This window comes from Podarcis raffonei, chromosome 7, assembly GCF_027172205.1.
Source record: "Podarcis raffonei isolate rPodRaf1 chromosome 7, rPodRaf1.pri, whole genome shotgun sequence".
NCBI classification, from domain to species: Eukaryota; Metazoa; Chordata; class Lepidosauria; order Squamata; family Lacertidae; genus Podarcis; species Podarcis raffonei.
This window is the reverse complement of record NC_070608.1, coordinates 3,871,537-3,886,942: the sequence shown is the minus strand read 5'-3', so window position 1 is coordinate 3,886,942 and position 15,406 is coordinate 3,871,537. Positions and strand designations below refer to the sequence as shown.

The 15,406-nt window shown below is 48.3% G+C and overlaps 1 protein-coding gene across 1 annotated transcript in view; it reads right to left on the bottom strand.

The window, feature by feature from the left end:
- The window catches only part of LOC128417023 (lymphocyte antigen 6E-like), a 261,315-nt gene that overhangs the window by 4,092 nt on the left and 241,817 nt on the right, over positions 1–15,406 (bottom strand). Inside the window, exons 2-3 of the mRNA XM_053395172.1 lie at positions 6,561–6,749; positions 286–405 (exon numbers count right to left, since the gene is read on the bottom strand). Coding sequence (XP_053251147.1) covers positions 286–405; positions 6,561–6,612 — 172 coding nt within the window. The 5' untranslated portion in view covers positions 6,613–6,749. The remainder of the gene's footprint in view (positions 1–285; positions 406–6,560; positions 6,750–15,406) is intronic.

Sequence of the window (15,406 nt, the reverse complement as noted above, 5' to 3'; positions counted from 1 at the left end):
CGTGGGGACTCGAACCACCGACCTTCTGATCAGGAAGCCCAAATGGCTCCGTGGTTTAGACCCGCGTCCCTTGGGCTTGACAGGTTGACCCATGCCAGCCAAAATAAACCAAGACCCCGATCCCAGACTAGACGGGCTTTTAGTCTCCATCGGGAAAGTCTTGCCTATTCATCAAGTGACGAAGGCTGATTGTAGCAAAAGACAGAAAACCCCACAGCCTATCAACCCAAGAATCTCCTTGCCTGGTAAAGCAACCCTCATGCCCCCAATTTAAAATATACCTACCCAGTCCTGCACCAACGTAGACGGTAGCACAAGAGGTTTCTGAATCAGAGCAGATTTGCCACCTCCAACAGCCCCAGTTCGATTCCGCTCCTTCGCAGTACCAGCACACCAGCGACGAAGCTGAAAAACAGTTAAAACCGTCCCCGAAATTAGACAAGTTTCCCGCTTCAATCTCGGCCATATGCTCGTTGCCAGGGCTTACGTCTGAGTAAGCAAACCCACGATGAAACTGTAGGCCAAGCACAGACAAACTCTGGCTCTCCAGATGTTTGGAACTACAAATCCCATCATCCCTGACCACTGGTCCTGCTAGCTAGGGATGATGGGAGTTGTAGTGCCAAAACATCTGGAGGGCCGGAGTTGGCCTATGCCTGCTGTAGGCGCTTTCCCTCATCCCACCACCCACTCAGCTGTTTTGACGTTTATACACCTTTTTAACTTCCCCTTCCAGCCAGGGTGGATTTGATTAAAAATCAAATCTATTTAAATCACTAGTCCATAAGACTTGATTTAAATCATTTTTTTACAGAAAGACTCATTCTTGCTGGTATCATCTTAATATTTACAACCAGATGAAGGTTTCGTTTTTGGAAGAATAAATTTTCAGAGTAGTTTTTACACTTCTATCAAAAATTACTGATTTGGTTATACTATTATAAATACATAGACAGATAATTAGGAAATTATTGTGAGGTTTAATAAGTTAACTTTGCATTTGGACAACTCTGCTGTACTTTATTGGAAGGAGAAAAATAATCATTTCCTTAATAAGCATCTAAACAGTTTATTTAACTAAAACAATAACATTATAGTACCCATGTTTGTTAACTGATGTGGTTAAACAATTTTAAAAAAACATGAAAAACTTAAAACAAATCCTTATTTCCTAATGAATAGCCTTTGGGCTACAATGTAACTTAAATAGAAAACTATCTTTAGGAAGATTTTTCCTCCAAAAGCATTTTATTTTAAAAATCCAATTTACCGGTAAATTAAGAAAAATCAAATTTAATTTTTAAAAAAATAATCATTGATTTTTATCCACCCTGATGGCCAAAGTATATCACCAGAAATGCACCACTGACCCAGAAGCAGCGTTCGAAATTAGCCAAGTGAATTTTGCAACTGGTGTGGGTCCAATTGTGGCTGGTCCCTCCAGTTTTCTTAGGCAGGTAAGACGAGCTTATTCACTGAATTTATCTCCCACTGCATTTTTCTCCAAGGAGTACATAGTTCACCCCTTTCCCACTTAATCCAACAACGACCCTGCGAGGAAAGTGAGGAGCCTGGAACTGACTCCAAGGTCACCCAGTGAGCTTCATAGCTTAGTGGGGATTTGAACCCTGATCTCCCAGCTCCTAGTCCGACACTCAAACCACTAAACCACACGGGCTTCCTAGAGTATGTCTGCCAGGGGGCAGCTCTATAAATTAAGTAGGTAGATAAAAGGGGGGGGAGGCAAAATGCCACTCTGAAATATTTTCCTTGAATCTTGAGTTTTATTCTAGATTGTTTTATTTGATGTTTTAATGTAATGCGAACCACTTTGGAGATTCCCCCCCCCCTTTAAAATCTAAAATGGCATAGAAATGAAATGAACAATAACAATCCTTTCCCTTGGGGTAAAAAATGGTGCCCTAGACAAGGGGTAGGCAAACTAAGGCCCGGGGGCCGGATCTGACCCAATTGCCTTCTCAATCCGGCCCGCAGACGGTCCAGGAATCAGCATGTTTTTACATGTGTATAATGTGTCCACCCACGCGGGTGGCGCTGTGGGTAAAACCTCAGCTCCTAGGACTTGCCGATCGCATGGTCAGCAGTTCGAATCCCCGCGGCGGGGTGCGCTCCCGTCGTTCGGTCCCAGCGCCTGCCAACCTAGCAGTTCAAAAGCACCCCCGGGTGCAAGTAGATAAATAGGGACCGCTTACTAGCGGGAAGGTAAACGGCGTTTCCGTGTGCAGCTCTGCCTCGCCAGGGTAGCTTCGTCACGCTAGCCACGTGACCCGGAAGTGTCTGCGGACAGCGCTGGCCCCCGGCCTCTTGAGTGAGATGGGCGCACAACCCTAGAGTCTGGCAAGACTGGCCCGTACGGGCAGGGGTACCTTTACCTTTAATGTGTCCTTTTATTTAAAACCCATCTCTGGGTTATTTGTGGGGCATAGGAATTCATTCATTTCCCCCCCCCCATTAAAAAAATATATATAGTCCAGCCCCCCACATGGTCTGAAGGACAGTGGACCGGCCCACGGCTGGAAAAGGTTGCTGACCCCTGCCCTTCTACTGTGGTGGCAAATCTATTATACTTCCCCCTTAATTCCAGTTCTGCTAAACTGTCTCAAGGGAAGAAGGTGCGCGGCATGTGACTGGTGTCCAAAACTACGCCCCATGCGCCATCAAGCACTTTCATTCTTTACACAGGTCAACTCTGTGTACAGGGCAGCTGTCTACCACCTCCATCTGGTATGCAGGATGAGGCCGTACCTGCCCACGGACTGTCTCGCCAGAGTGGTGCATGCTCTGGTTATCTCCCGCTTGGGCTATTGCAATGCGCTCTATGTGGGGCTACCTTTGAAGGTGATCCAGAAACTACAACTAATCCAGAATGTGGCAGCTAGACTGGTGACTGGGAGCGGCCGCCGAGACCGCATAACACCGGTCTTGAAAGACCTACATTGGCTCCCAGTATGTTTCTGAGCACAATTCAAAGTGTTGGTGCTGACCTTTAAAGCCCTAAACGGCCTCGGTCCTGTATACCTGAAGGAGCGTCTCCGCCCCCATCATTCTGCCCGGACACTGAGGTCCAGCGCCGAGGGCCTTCTGGCGGTTCCCTCGCTGCGAGAAGCCAAGTTACAGGGAACCAGGCAGAGGGCCTTCTCGGTAGTGGCTCCTGTCCTGTGGAACACCATCCCATCAGATGTCAAAGAGATAAACAACTATCTGACATTTAGAAGACATCTGAAGGCAGCCCTGTTCAGGGAAGTTTTTAATGTGTGACATTTTAGTGTATTTTTGGTCTTTGTTGGAAGCCGCCCAGAGTGGCTGGGGAAACCCAGCCAGATGGGCGGGATACAAATAAATTATTATTATTATTATTATTATTACACCAGTGCTTTCCTCTTGTTTCACTTTCACACACACAATCTATTTTACAATTTAAAATACTCTTTTTACATCCTCAATATATCAATGACTTCCCTTCTTCTCTTTCCATGGTTCCTTTTAACAAGCCTACTCAAGAGTTAAATACCATCTGTGAATCACTTTCCTGATCACAGATCAAAATTAAGAGACCTGAAGCTCTGAGCACCCTTGGAAGGAACGGTGGAACATAATCTCAAACTATTTTCATAGGGAACCTGGCGTTCCTCAATGAGCTGGTAAGTGATGGTAGGTAAGTAAAGGTAAAGGGACCCCTGACCATTAGGTCTGGTCATTACCGACTCTGGGGTTGCGGCTCTCATCTCGCTTTATTGGCCGAGGGAGCCGGCGTACAGCTTCCGGGTCATGTAGCCAGCATGACTAAGCCGCTTCTGGCGAACCAGAGCAGCGCATGGAAATGCCGTTTACCTTCCCGCTGGAGCGGTACCTATTTATCTACTTGCACTTTGAGGTGCTTTCGGAATGCTAGGTGGGCAGGAGCTCACCCCGTCGCGGGGATTCGAACCGCCGACCTTCTGTTCGGCAAGTCCTAGGCTCTGTAATAATAATAATAATAATAATAATAATAATTTATTATTTGTACCCCGCCCATCTGGCTGGGTTTCCCCAGCCACTCTGAGCGGCTTCCAACAAAGATGAAAGATACACTAAAATGTCACATATTAAAAACTTCCCTGAACAGGGCTGCCTTCAGATGTCTTCTGAATGTCAGGTAGATGTTTATCGCTTTGACATCTGATGGGAGGGCGTTCCACAGAGCAGGTGCCACTACCGAGAAGGCCTTCTGCCTGGTTCCCTGTAACTTGGCCTCTCGCAGTGAGGGAACCGCCAGAAGGCCCTCGTAGCTGGACCTCAGTGTCTGGGCAGAACGATGGGGGTGGAGACGCTCCTTCAGATATACTGGACCGAGGCCGTTTAGGGCTTTAAAGGTCAGCACCAACACTTTGAATTGTGCTCGGTAACGTACTGGGAGCCAATGTAGGTCTTTCAAGACCGGTGTTATATGGTCTCAGCGGCCGCTCCCAGTCACCAGTCTAGCTGCCGCATTCTGGATTAGTTGTAGTTTCCGGGTCACCTTCAAAGGTAGCCCTTTAACCCGCAGCGCCGCCCGCGTCCTTGATGTTAGGTAATCTCCCCCAATAAACAGCTGGATCCCCATCTTCATCCCCTTTGCCTGGTTAAGGAATGCAGTTTCCAAAAGGCCTCCCTCTGCCTTTTGTGTAAACCGAGAGAGGCGGGCTTGCCAGGACCTGAAAATAAAATAAATACAGAATACTTCCATTGTTCGCCAGAGGAACCTGATTCCTCTTGAGATACAACTCTGCAGCTGTTCATTCAATTACGGAGTGTAAGAATGTAAAGCAGAGCCTGCTGTATCCGGCCATTACCCCCTCCTGGACTCCAGGATCCTGTTCTCACAGTGGCCAAGAAGATGCCTGTGGAAAAACCTGTAAGCAGGTAAGCCATAGTGGCTACTGCTAGCCATCCATATCCTCTCCGCCAGGAAGGACCAGAAGGACTGTAGGACTACAGGTAATTGAGTTATTGAAGTGCAAAAGCTTTTTAACAGCAGGAAAAGGCAGGTCAGGGCTTCTGGCACGTACAGGCAGGCTTGGTTTTCATGCTCTCTGGGTTTTTTACAATGCTGTTTTGAATAGGGCATAAATCACTTAGGGGATGGGGAAGGGATATTCACTGTGAGCAAAAGGGATGGTGCCAGCAGCCCAAAAAGGATAGGCAGAATTTTACCCGTCTCAAAGGACTTGCTGGGACAGGCACTGAGCCACAGAATCCTGGAACCGGCATTCCAGGAAGAAGAAGAAAAAACCATAAATGTTTCGGCTCTAAAATACTGCTCTGATGCATATCTGGCACATCCGTTTAATTCAGTGACGGACTACAATTCCCAGCATCCCTGACCACTGGTCCTGTTAGCTAGGGATCATGGGAGTTGTAGTCCCAAAACAGCTGGAGGGCATTCCTTCCCATTCCGTACCATCCCAGCTTTTACATCATGCCGGAAAAATTCCACAGTACCACACAATGGGAGCGACCACAAAACCCGGAGTTCTCTTCCAGCGCTTGCAAGAGGCCCTGGCAAAGATCCAGACCCTCAGACAAAGGGGGTGGGAAAGACCTCGTGGACTCCTTCCCCCTTCCCTGGATTTTTTTGGCACTCTGTAGGGGTTGCCACCTTCTCTTCCCGGCCCTGATCCCATGCATGCAAGAGTTTACAGAAAAATAAAGCAAGAAAATCAAGAAAAACTCACATCCTTACTTTTAAATGTTGTATGTTTCAAAAGAATACACGAGATTAAAATTAACTCAGCCCCTTCTCCATCTCCATCCAAAAATGACATTCCAGGAGTGCCATGGGGTTGTTGTTTTTTGGGGGGGGGGTTTCCTGGTACCATTCCCAGCAGCCGCCCCTCCCCCGACTCTTGCAAAGCCCTTGTACCAGAACGTCTCTGAGCATGTGCTGAGTGCCTCCCTGCTCATCACCACAGGTAGACGTGTCTGACGTCAGAGGGGGGATTTTCCTGCCTAATCTTTTGGCTTCCGGCCCAATCCGCATCCCACCCTTCCTCCCCAACTCTGGTCTCCAGGATCCTAACCCACCACTCTAACCACTAGGCCACACTGTATGAAGCGCACATTGACTCGAAAGCAGACCCAGGTGTGCCCGGTGGGCCTCCTTTCTCGTTTAACGCGTGCACATAACTGCAGGGCAATCCCAGGCAAATGGGGTCAGGGCGGCACCCTTAGGATCGAGCGCAACCCTAAGCCACGCCCACCCAGAAGAAATTCCTGTTCAATCCAGCGGCGCTTCCTCCCAGAGGTTTAGGATCGCGGCGCACGTTGCGCTCTTTTAACGCGGAAAGAGCCCCTGCAACGCCCATTTTCGCAAACCAGACGCAAAAGGAAGCCTTCCTCCCCCCGCTTTGCAGAGATAAAGGCAGGCGCGGCAGCTCCTCCTGCTAGCAGCTAACGGGCACCCTTAAAAATAACCTAAATTGATATTGGGCGGGGAGACGGGGGGAGAAAAACTTAATTTTGTATTGGGGGGGTCAGAAACCCTAAACGCGTCCTGTCTCGTGAAAATGGAAAGGCCTCACCTCTTTGCACGCAGAGACAGGCGGCCAGGAGGATTGCAAAAGACGCCTTCATCTTGGATGCAGTCTTGTCCGCGCTTCCTTTTTTTCCCTTATCTTTTTTTTGCAAAAAAAAAGGATCCCACCTCCGGGGTGGAGGAGCGGCGAAAACTCTTGCGCTGGCTTGCAAAAATAAAAAATAAAAAGAGCGGAGTAGAAGCACCAAGCGACGTCTCTGTCTTGCAGCAGCTGCCCAGCGCGCAGCAATTTAGGCGCAAGCTGCTTATAAACCGCCGGAGGGACCGGATGAGATCAACCCACGTGTAGCTTCTCCTCAAATCCAAGGCGGCTTGGCGGAGGCTGCAAAGCCTTTTTTCTAATTTTGTTGTTCCTCCCCAAACCCACCTCCTGGGCTTCGCATCTCTCTTTCGTTTCTTGCTGCCGAGGTGTCCTTTCACCAGAAACGAAAGCTTTCCAAAATGGTCCTGGGAGCAATGCCGGATTTACGCATGAGTTATAATAATAATAATAATAATAATTTATTATTTATTCCCCAGCCACTCTGGTCTGCTTCCAACAGAACACTAAAATACAATAACCTAAACAAGCTATAGCTTAGGGCCCCACTCTCTTGTGGGCCAAAAAAATTAAAGGGGGGGGGACTGGATGTACATTTCCAAAATATAAGATTAAAAAACAAAATAAAACCTACATACGGCAACGGTGTTTTGTGTTGTGTAGACAGACACATATTATGTAAGTCATGGGTAGGCAAACTAAGGCCCGGGGGCCGGATCCAGCCCAATCGCCTTCAATCTGGCCCACGGACGGTCCAGGAATCAGCATGTTTTTACACGAGTAGAATGTGTCCTTTTATTTAAAATGCACCTCTGGGTTATTTGTGGAACATAGGAATTCGTTCATTTTCCCTCTGCTAGACTGCTCCCTAAAATATCACATATAAAGGGCCCTATTACTTTCAGTAGCTTAAAGGTAAAGGTACCCCTGCCCGTACGGGCCAGTCGTGTCCAATTCTAGGGTTGCGCGCCCGTCTCGCTTAAGAGGCTGGGGGCCAGCGCTGTCCGAGGACACTTCCGGGTCACGTGGCCAGCGTGACGAAGCTGCTCTGGCGAGCCTGCACCAGCGCAGCACACGGAAACGCCGTTTACCTTCCCGCTATAAAGCGGTCCCTGTTTATCTACTTGCACTTAAGGGTGCTTTCGAACTGCTAGGTGGGCAGGAGCTGGGACCGAGCAACGGGAGCTCACCCCGCCGCGGGGATTCGAACCGCCGACCATGCGATCGGCAAGTCCTAGGCGCTGAGGTTTTACCCACAGCACCACCTGCGTCCCTTCAGTAGCTTAGGGCCTCATCAAACCTAAAACCAGGCCCTACCTGGAGATGCTATGGGGAAGCAAGCAACGCCCTATCTGGGGGGCGAAGAGCATCTGGTCCAAATCGGGACTGGAGATCAGAAATGCTTTAGCCTTTCGGAGTGGTTATAAAAACCCTTCTTACATAAGTGTTGAATATTACTTGAACAAGTATTGGCTACAATATTCCAAGTCTCCTTTGGATACTTATTCTGAAGGTGTTGATACTGATTTGCCACTGATTACTTAATCTCAATGGAAGGACGCTGGTGGCGCTGTGGTCTAAACCACAGAGCCTAGGGCTTGCCGATCAGAAGGTCGGCGGTTCGAATCCCCGCAACGGGGTGAGCTCCTGTTGCCCAGTCCCTGCTCCTGCCAACCTAGCAGTTCGAAAGCATGTCAAAGTGCAAGCAGATAAATACAGTGGTGCCTCGCAAGACGAAATTAATCCGTTCCGCGATTCTCTTCGTCTAGCAGTTTTTTCGTCTTGTGAAGCAACCCCATTAGCGGCTAAGCGGATTAGCGCTATTAGCGGTTTAGCGGCTTAGCGGCTATTAAAGGCTTAGCGGCTGAGCTGCTAAAAGGCTATTAGCGGCTTAGCGGCTTAGAAAAAGGGGGGGAAAGCGAGAGAAAAAATGGCAAGACTCGCAAGACGTTTTCGTCTTGCGAAGCAAGCCCATAGGGAAATTCGTTTTGCGAAGCACCTCCAAAATGGAAAACCCTTTCGTCTAGCGGGTTTTCCGTCTTGCGAGGCATTCGTCTTGCGGGGCACCACTGTAGGTACCACTCCAGCGGGAAGGTAAACGGCGTTTCCGTGCACTGCTCTGGTTCGCCAGAAGTGGTTTAGTCATGCTGGCCACATGACCCAGAAGCTGTACGCCAGCTCCCTCGGCCAATAAAGCGAGATGAGCGCCGCAACCCCAGAGTCGGCCACGACTGGACCTAATGGTCAGGGGTCCCTTTACCTTTACTTAATCTTAATGATATGGGAGAAAAGCGATATGTAATAAGAGACAAAATAGTTATTGAGGGATTGCTTTTGTTTTTACATTTTAAGGAATGACTGTTTAAATGTCGATGTTGCTGCAAGTTCAGGGGTGCCGGACCTCTCCAAATTCCTGGATCCAGTAAGTGTTAGAATTTAATTGAGACTTGGGGTGTTAAGCTGAGTGCCAGGCACTGCGATTCTCTGGATCCAGCAAGTGTTAAAACCTAATCAAGTCAGGCTAGCCTAGTGAGGTGTCAAGAGAACAAAGGAAGGGGGTTCTGTGGAAGAGGCAAATAGCAAGGAGGACAAAAGTGAGAATTGAGGGGTTATGTGAGCTATATAGTGGAGTAGGAGAGCTGAAAATAAGGCCAATATAGTTTATTGATTTTATTCATTTATTAGATGTATATATATTTCACAAGATTCAAGGACAATCAAAGAAACATTTAAACATTTCAGTGTAGTGTAGTAATTTATTTATTTATTTATTTATTTATTTATTTATTTTTAGCTATATAACATGAAACAATATCTATGCCTCTCTTCAAGAGCATTGGCTATTTTCTTTCCCCCCCCCTAATAATTTTTATTAAGTTTTATACAATCATAACACATACTGCAACAAACTTTGCACAACCAAAAAAAAAAAAAAAACCAAAACTAAAACTGAAAAAGAAAAATAAGAAAAAGAGGGGGGGGAATACATCTATAAAAAATAACAGCAAACAGATAAACAACACAAACAAACTTAATTATTTAAAAATCCACCCTTATAAACATGTTACTTGACTTCCTCTAATCCCTCGCTTCTGAGTTTCCTTGTATCTGAATGTAGCAGCTTTCCAATATCATTATTAAAGCACAATAACATTGGCTATGGGATGCGGGTGGCGCTGTGGGTAAAAGCCTCAGCGCCTAGGACTTGCCGATCGCATGGTCGGCGGTTCGAATCCCCGCGGCGGGGTGCGCTCCCGTTGCTCGGTCCCAGCGCCTGCCAACCTAGCAGTTCGAAAGCACCCCCGGGTGCAAGTAGATAAATAGGGACCGCTTACTAGCGGGAAGGTAAACGGCGTTTCCGTGTGCGGCTCTGGCTCGCCAGATGCAGCTTGTCACGTTGGCCACGTGATCCGAAAGTGTCTCCGGACAGCGCTGGCCCCCGGCCTCTTGAGTGAGATGGGCGCACAACCCTAGAGTCTGTCAAGACTGGCCCGTACGGGCAGGGGTACCTTTACCTTTACCTTTAACATTGGCTATTCTCAAGGATATATTGTTGTGAACAGGGATTTTCAACTCTGACAAATATGAAAGATCAGAAAAGAGAAAGTTATCTTGGTGTTGATGGAAGAGATGAGTAATTGTTTTCTCTCAAATTAGAGCAAATATAAATGAGATTACCCTCATGCCTCTCACTGTGTTTGTATACATGCTTAAGGTACACATGTAAGAAGCTTGTTTGTGATTATATTTTGGGGGTGATTCTCACGTAGCTGGATTGTTTTATACTTTCTGGATGTCCCACGATCGTATTACAAAGTAGTTGTGTTCTATGTTATAAATCAAGCACTGCTAAGAGTTGGGGTATTTCGCCCCCAATGCATTTCTTTCCATGCTAAAAAAGTGGATGTTGTTTGCTTTCTGGGAAACTGATGCAACTCTGCAAACAGGGCCGTCTTAAGCAAATACAGCGCCGGGGTGCAAATATCCGCCCCCCCACACACACACCCCAGGTTGCCCAGAGTTGTTGACCTTTTTTTAGGGGAAGAAACCTCAACATTGTTGATCTTTTTTAAGGAAAAGTTCCTCAGAGCTGTCAACCTTTTCTTAGGGAACTGACACCACGCTTATCTCTACTCAGGACAAGAAAACAGGAAACAGGTGCCTGGGGCTGCTAAGAGAAAGGAAACTGACAATGTGGTGAGTGGGATTAAAATCCACACTCACACGTGGATGATCTGGGAATCAGCATGTTTTTAGAATGAGTAGAATGTGTCCTTTTATTTAAAATGGAGCTCTGGGTTATTTGTGGGGCCTGCCTGTTGTTTTTACATGAGTAGAATGTGTGCTTTTATTTAAAATGCATCTCCGGGTTATTTGTGGGGCATAGGAATTCGTTCATGTTTCCCCCAAAAAAATATAGTCCGGCCCCCACGAGGTCTGAGGGACAGTGGACTGGCCCCCAGCTGAAAAAGTTTGCTGACCCCTGGACTAGATGACCCTTAGGTACCTTCCAGCTCTACAGTTCTGTGATTCTAAGCGGATGCACACAAACACACACACACACACACACACACACACACACACACACACAGTTTGCAGTCATGACCTAGAGATGTTGCTTTTCATCTCTTGCAGTCAGTGGCGTAGCGTGGGGGGTGCCAGGGGTGCCGGCCGCACCGGGCGCAACATCTGGGGGGGGCGCGAGTCCAGAGGGAAGGGACAAGCCATCGAGGCTTGGTTGGAGTGGGGGGTCGTCGTCTCCGTTTGGCCGGCCCCCCTCGAGGAAGCGGGAACCTCTCCAAGGCGCAGCGCGCCGTTGGTGGAGGGAAAAGAGCCGTGCAGCAGCAGCAGCAGCAAAGCCGGGAGGAGGAGGAGGTGGAGGCGCCGCCTGCCGCAGGATCCGATCCGAGCCTGCTAATCGCTTGCTGGGAATTAAGCGCCTCAAAGAGGCAAAGGAAGAGGTGGAGCCGCTGGCCCGGCCGGGAGGAAGCTGGAGAGAGCAGCGCGCCTGGGCGCGCGGCGAGGTTGGGTAGGTGCGCCCTGGCTGGCTACCCGCCTCCCGGGCTCAGTGCCTCCATGACCCCTCCAGCGGCGATGGGAGAGATGGGGGGGGGGGGTCTGGAGCAGCCCCGGCTGGCCTGCTCCTGCTTCTCCCCCGCCTCCTTCCCGTTGCCGGTGCCTTGATCTCATCCGGATCAGGGACGAAACACGCCCATCCTTCGCTACTCCGTGTCGGGTCACTGCTTCATTTCTCCAGGGAGAGAGAGAGGAGAGGAGTCAAAGGATAAGGTGAAGCTACGGTATATCCTGTTCTGCATTTATTCCCTTCACTGCAGTCCTTTTATGCTGGATTTCACTAATGCAAACCGAAAATGGGATTCACCACAGATTTACTGGAGAGGAGTCCACTTACATGCTAAAAGTCACTGAGATCCATGTGGGAATCTTTTTTCAGCTGGGCGCTGCATTCCATCTTCTGCAACGTTTCACGGACCTCATCCTAGTGGAGGGCGAGGCCAGAGGGAACAGTGTGTGGAGCAAAGGATAGGATTTTTGGCTTTGTACAGAAAGCCTGCCATCCTAACCCCCCTTATGTAGGAGATAGCCCCACTGAATTCACTCTACGTTCTATGTAGACAGGGCTAGGGTTTCACTGTGTAAGCTGCAAGCTACAACTGGTCCTAAACCAATGGATTCATGTTACAAGAAAAAAGATTCTGACTAAACATCAGAAAGAACTTTCTGACAGAGCAGTTCAACAGTAGAATGGTCCTCCTTAGCAGAGGATGGACTCTCCTTCCTTTGAGGTTTCTACACAGAGTTTGGATGGCCATCTGTCATGGATGCTTTAGCTGAGATTCCTGCATTGCAGGGGGTTGGACAAGATGATCGTCAGAGGTTATGCCCAAAACAGGTACAAGCAGTGGCGTAGCGTGGGGGGTGCAGGGGGGGCCCGGCCGCACCGGGCGCAACATCTGGGGGTTAGGGTTAGGGGGCGCAAATCCACGGGCTAGGGGGCGCAAATTACTTGCCTTGCCCCGGGTGCTGACAACCCACGCTACGCCACTGCTTGCAGTCCTTTGATATTGTTATCGGAGGGGATTGGAGAACTGCCTAAGCAAGCTCCTTTGCAGAGAAAGACGGGGGGGGGCACATTCAGTGCTGTGCCTCCCTTCAAAGGGCTGAGCTGGGTTGCAATTAGCAATTAGGTGAGAAATGCCACAAAGGGGGAAATGCGGAGAATTGCTGTGGGCGAGTCAACTGAAGAGAGCTAAGAGAGATGCTTAAATGAGGTAGCTCTGTGCTGGACCAGGAAGGCTTTGAATCTAACAGAAGAGGCGGTGGAACCAGTCAGACAAGTTTCTTTTAGGACAATGACCTCGGCAATGCTCTGATCCGCATCTCAAAAGATGAGCTTGGCTGCAAGACGTGATGGAAAGCAATATCCGCCCTCCCTTCCCCACAGGTGGGCGGGGGTTGCGGCACCAAGCAGGGCTCACCTGGGTGGGTGCCACCCACCTGCTTGGGCCAGCCTTTGACCCGCCCTCGGCCAGGGAGGACAATGGGCAGCCGGCCAGGGTTAAGAACTTTGCTTCAGGATGAGAACAGAAATCGTGCTCCGGTGGCGTGGCGGCAGCAGGAAGCCCCATTAGCTAAAGTGGTGCTTCAGGTTAAGAACAGTTTCAGGTTAAGAACGGACCTCCAGAACGAATTAAGTACTTAACCCGAGGTACCACTGTATTCAGAACTGGGAATGAATTTTCCCTGCATTGGCAGGTTTCGCCTTCCCTGTAGCATTTCGTCACAACTTTGGCGGTTTTTAGGCCTTAGCAAGGTATCCTTTAGTCTAACATCAAGTTGGGGGGATGCATTCATTCTCCCTCCCCATGCGGCGACGTTTGCAGGGCCCGTTAAAGGGCAAAAACCGGGAGTCCCTGGCCCTAGAGCGGCGGCATGTAGGTCAAACTCCTGGTGCGAGGTCGGTGGAAGGGCATGCTGTGTAAGGGGTCCCTTTACCTTTACTTTATCATGATAAATAAAATGATCTATCCGAAAGGCGCCGTGCTCTCCGCTAGCATCATTCCAAGGAAGCCGAACCCTGGGAGTTGGGGTGGTGTACAAGAATATTTTTAATGCTTGCAAAATCAAACCCTCGTGAAAATAAACTGCATATGTAAATCCACCATGAAACACAGATAAATTGCATGTGCGGTTTGGATCGTTTATTGTTGTTGTTATTCAGGTTCAGAGAGCTTTGTGCAAAAAATATACACTTCATAAAGAGGAGAGTGTTGTTACGGAAATCACAGCTGGGGGCACACCTTTAAAGTTGTTAGATGTTACAAATATTGTGCATAAATGTATCCTTTCGACTTGGCTGCTCAGGGAAGTTACCTAGCTTTAAAAACCACATAAAATCAATTCCTTTGCCAGTTTCCTTCATTCCACCGCCAATTTGCTTCATTGGCCAAGGACTTGACAATAAAGATATTACTATTATTATTATTATTATTATTATTATTATTATTATTATTACTTGGAAACCACTCGGTCCCTGCCACAATCCCTCAAGCGGGAGGTCACATACTCATAGGTGTCAATCGCTGAGCAAAGGCACTTCTCCGAACTTGCACAGGTGGCGGACTATGAAAACCAAAGTTCTATTGTCCCTTTGTAGTAGGTGCTTAGAATGTACTTCCCAATACATATCCTGTATCCACCTGTTGCCCGAACACATCCCTCCTATGTTAATCATGTATAAGGTAAAGGTAAAGGTACCCCTGACCATTAGGTCCAGTTGCCGATGACTCTGGGGTTGCGGCGCTCATCTCGCTTTATTGGCCAAGGGAGCTGGCGTACAGCTTCCGGGTCATGTGGCCAGCATGACTAAGCCGCTTCTGGCGAACCAGAGCAGTGCACGGAAACGCCGTTTACCTTCCCACCAGAGTGGTACCTACTTATCTACTTGCACTTTGACGTGCTTTCGAACTGCTAGGTTGGTAGGAGCAGGGACCAAGCAACGGGAGCTCACCCCATTGTGGGGATTTGAACCACCGATCTTCTGATCGGCAAGTCCTAGGCTCTGTGGTTTAACCCACAGCACCACCTGTGTCCCATGTATAACCCTTCCCTTTTCTGATGTAGCAATGATGTAGTGATGCTTAATGAACTATATGCTGGGATAAGATAGAAACTTTTAAAAGTCCTTGTCACTCCATCCTCGGGGTTCAAAATTCCTCTTTGAACCTGTTGCGCAATAAACTTTGGTCTACAGCTATTTGCTCCGGTTGGTGGCTGGACTCCTTCCTTTATTCCACAGGCTCTGCCCGACCAGCTGGGTGACTGAGCAGCCTCACACCTAGATTTTTCCGTAACAGTGTAGAATATAAAATGCCAGAGGAGAATCACTTCCTTGAATAACAGGATTCTCCCTTGGGCCAAGTGTGTCTGCGTGTCCTCAGGTCACCGTGGAGAAAAACAACTTTTCCTAAGCAGCCCAACCTGGTCCACATTGAAAGCTGCAGGACTTACTTCTGAGTAAACCTATTTAGGATTGCCCTGCAAACATTCTTGGTGTGATACAAAGCAAAATTAACGATGCAGGGTTTTTTTTAAAAAAAAGAAAAAGAAAAATCTGGGAATTAAAGATGCTTTGATTTTTTTATTTGAGGTTGCCTACACTTTGCCCAAGAGGGAGTTATATTTATTTATTTCACAATCTCTTTATTTCCCACCAAGCTGTGCATATGTAAACAGAGCCTCAAGAGGGCAGAACTGTTCAGGGAAGATAC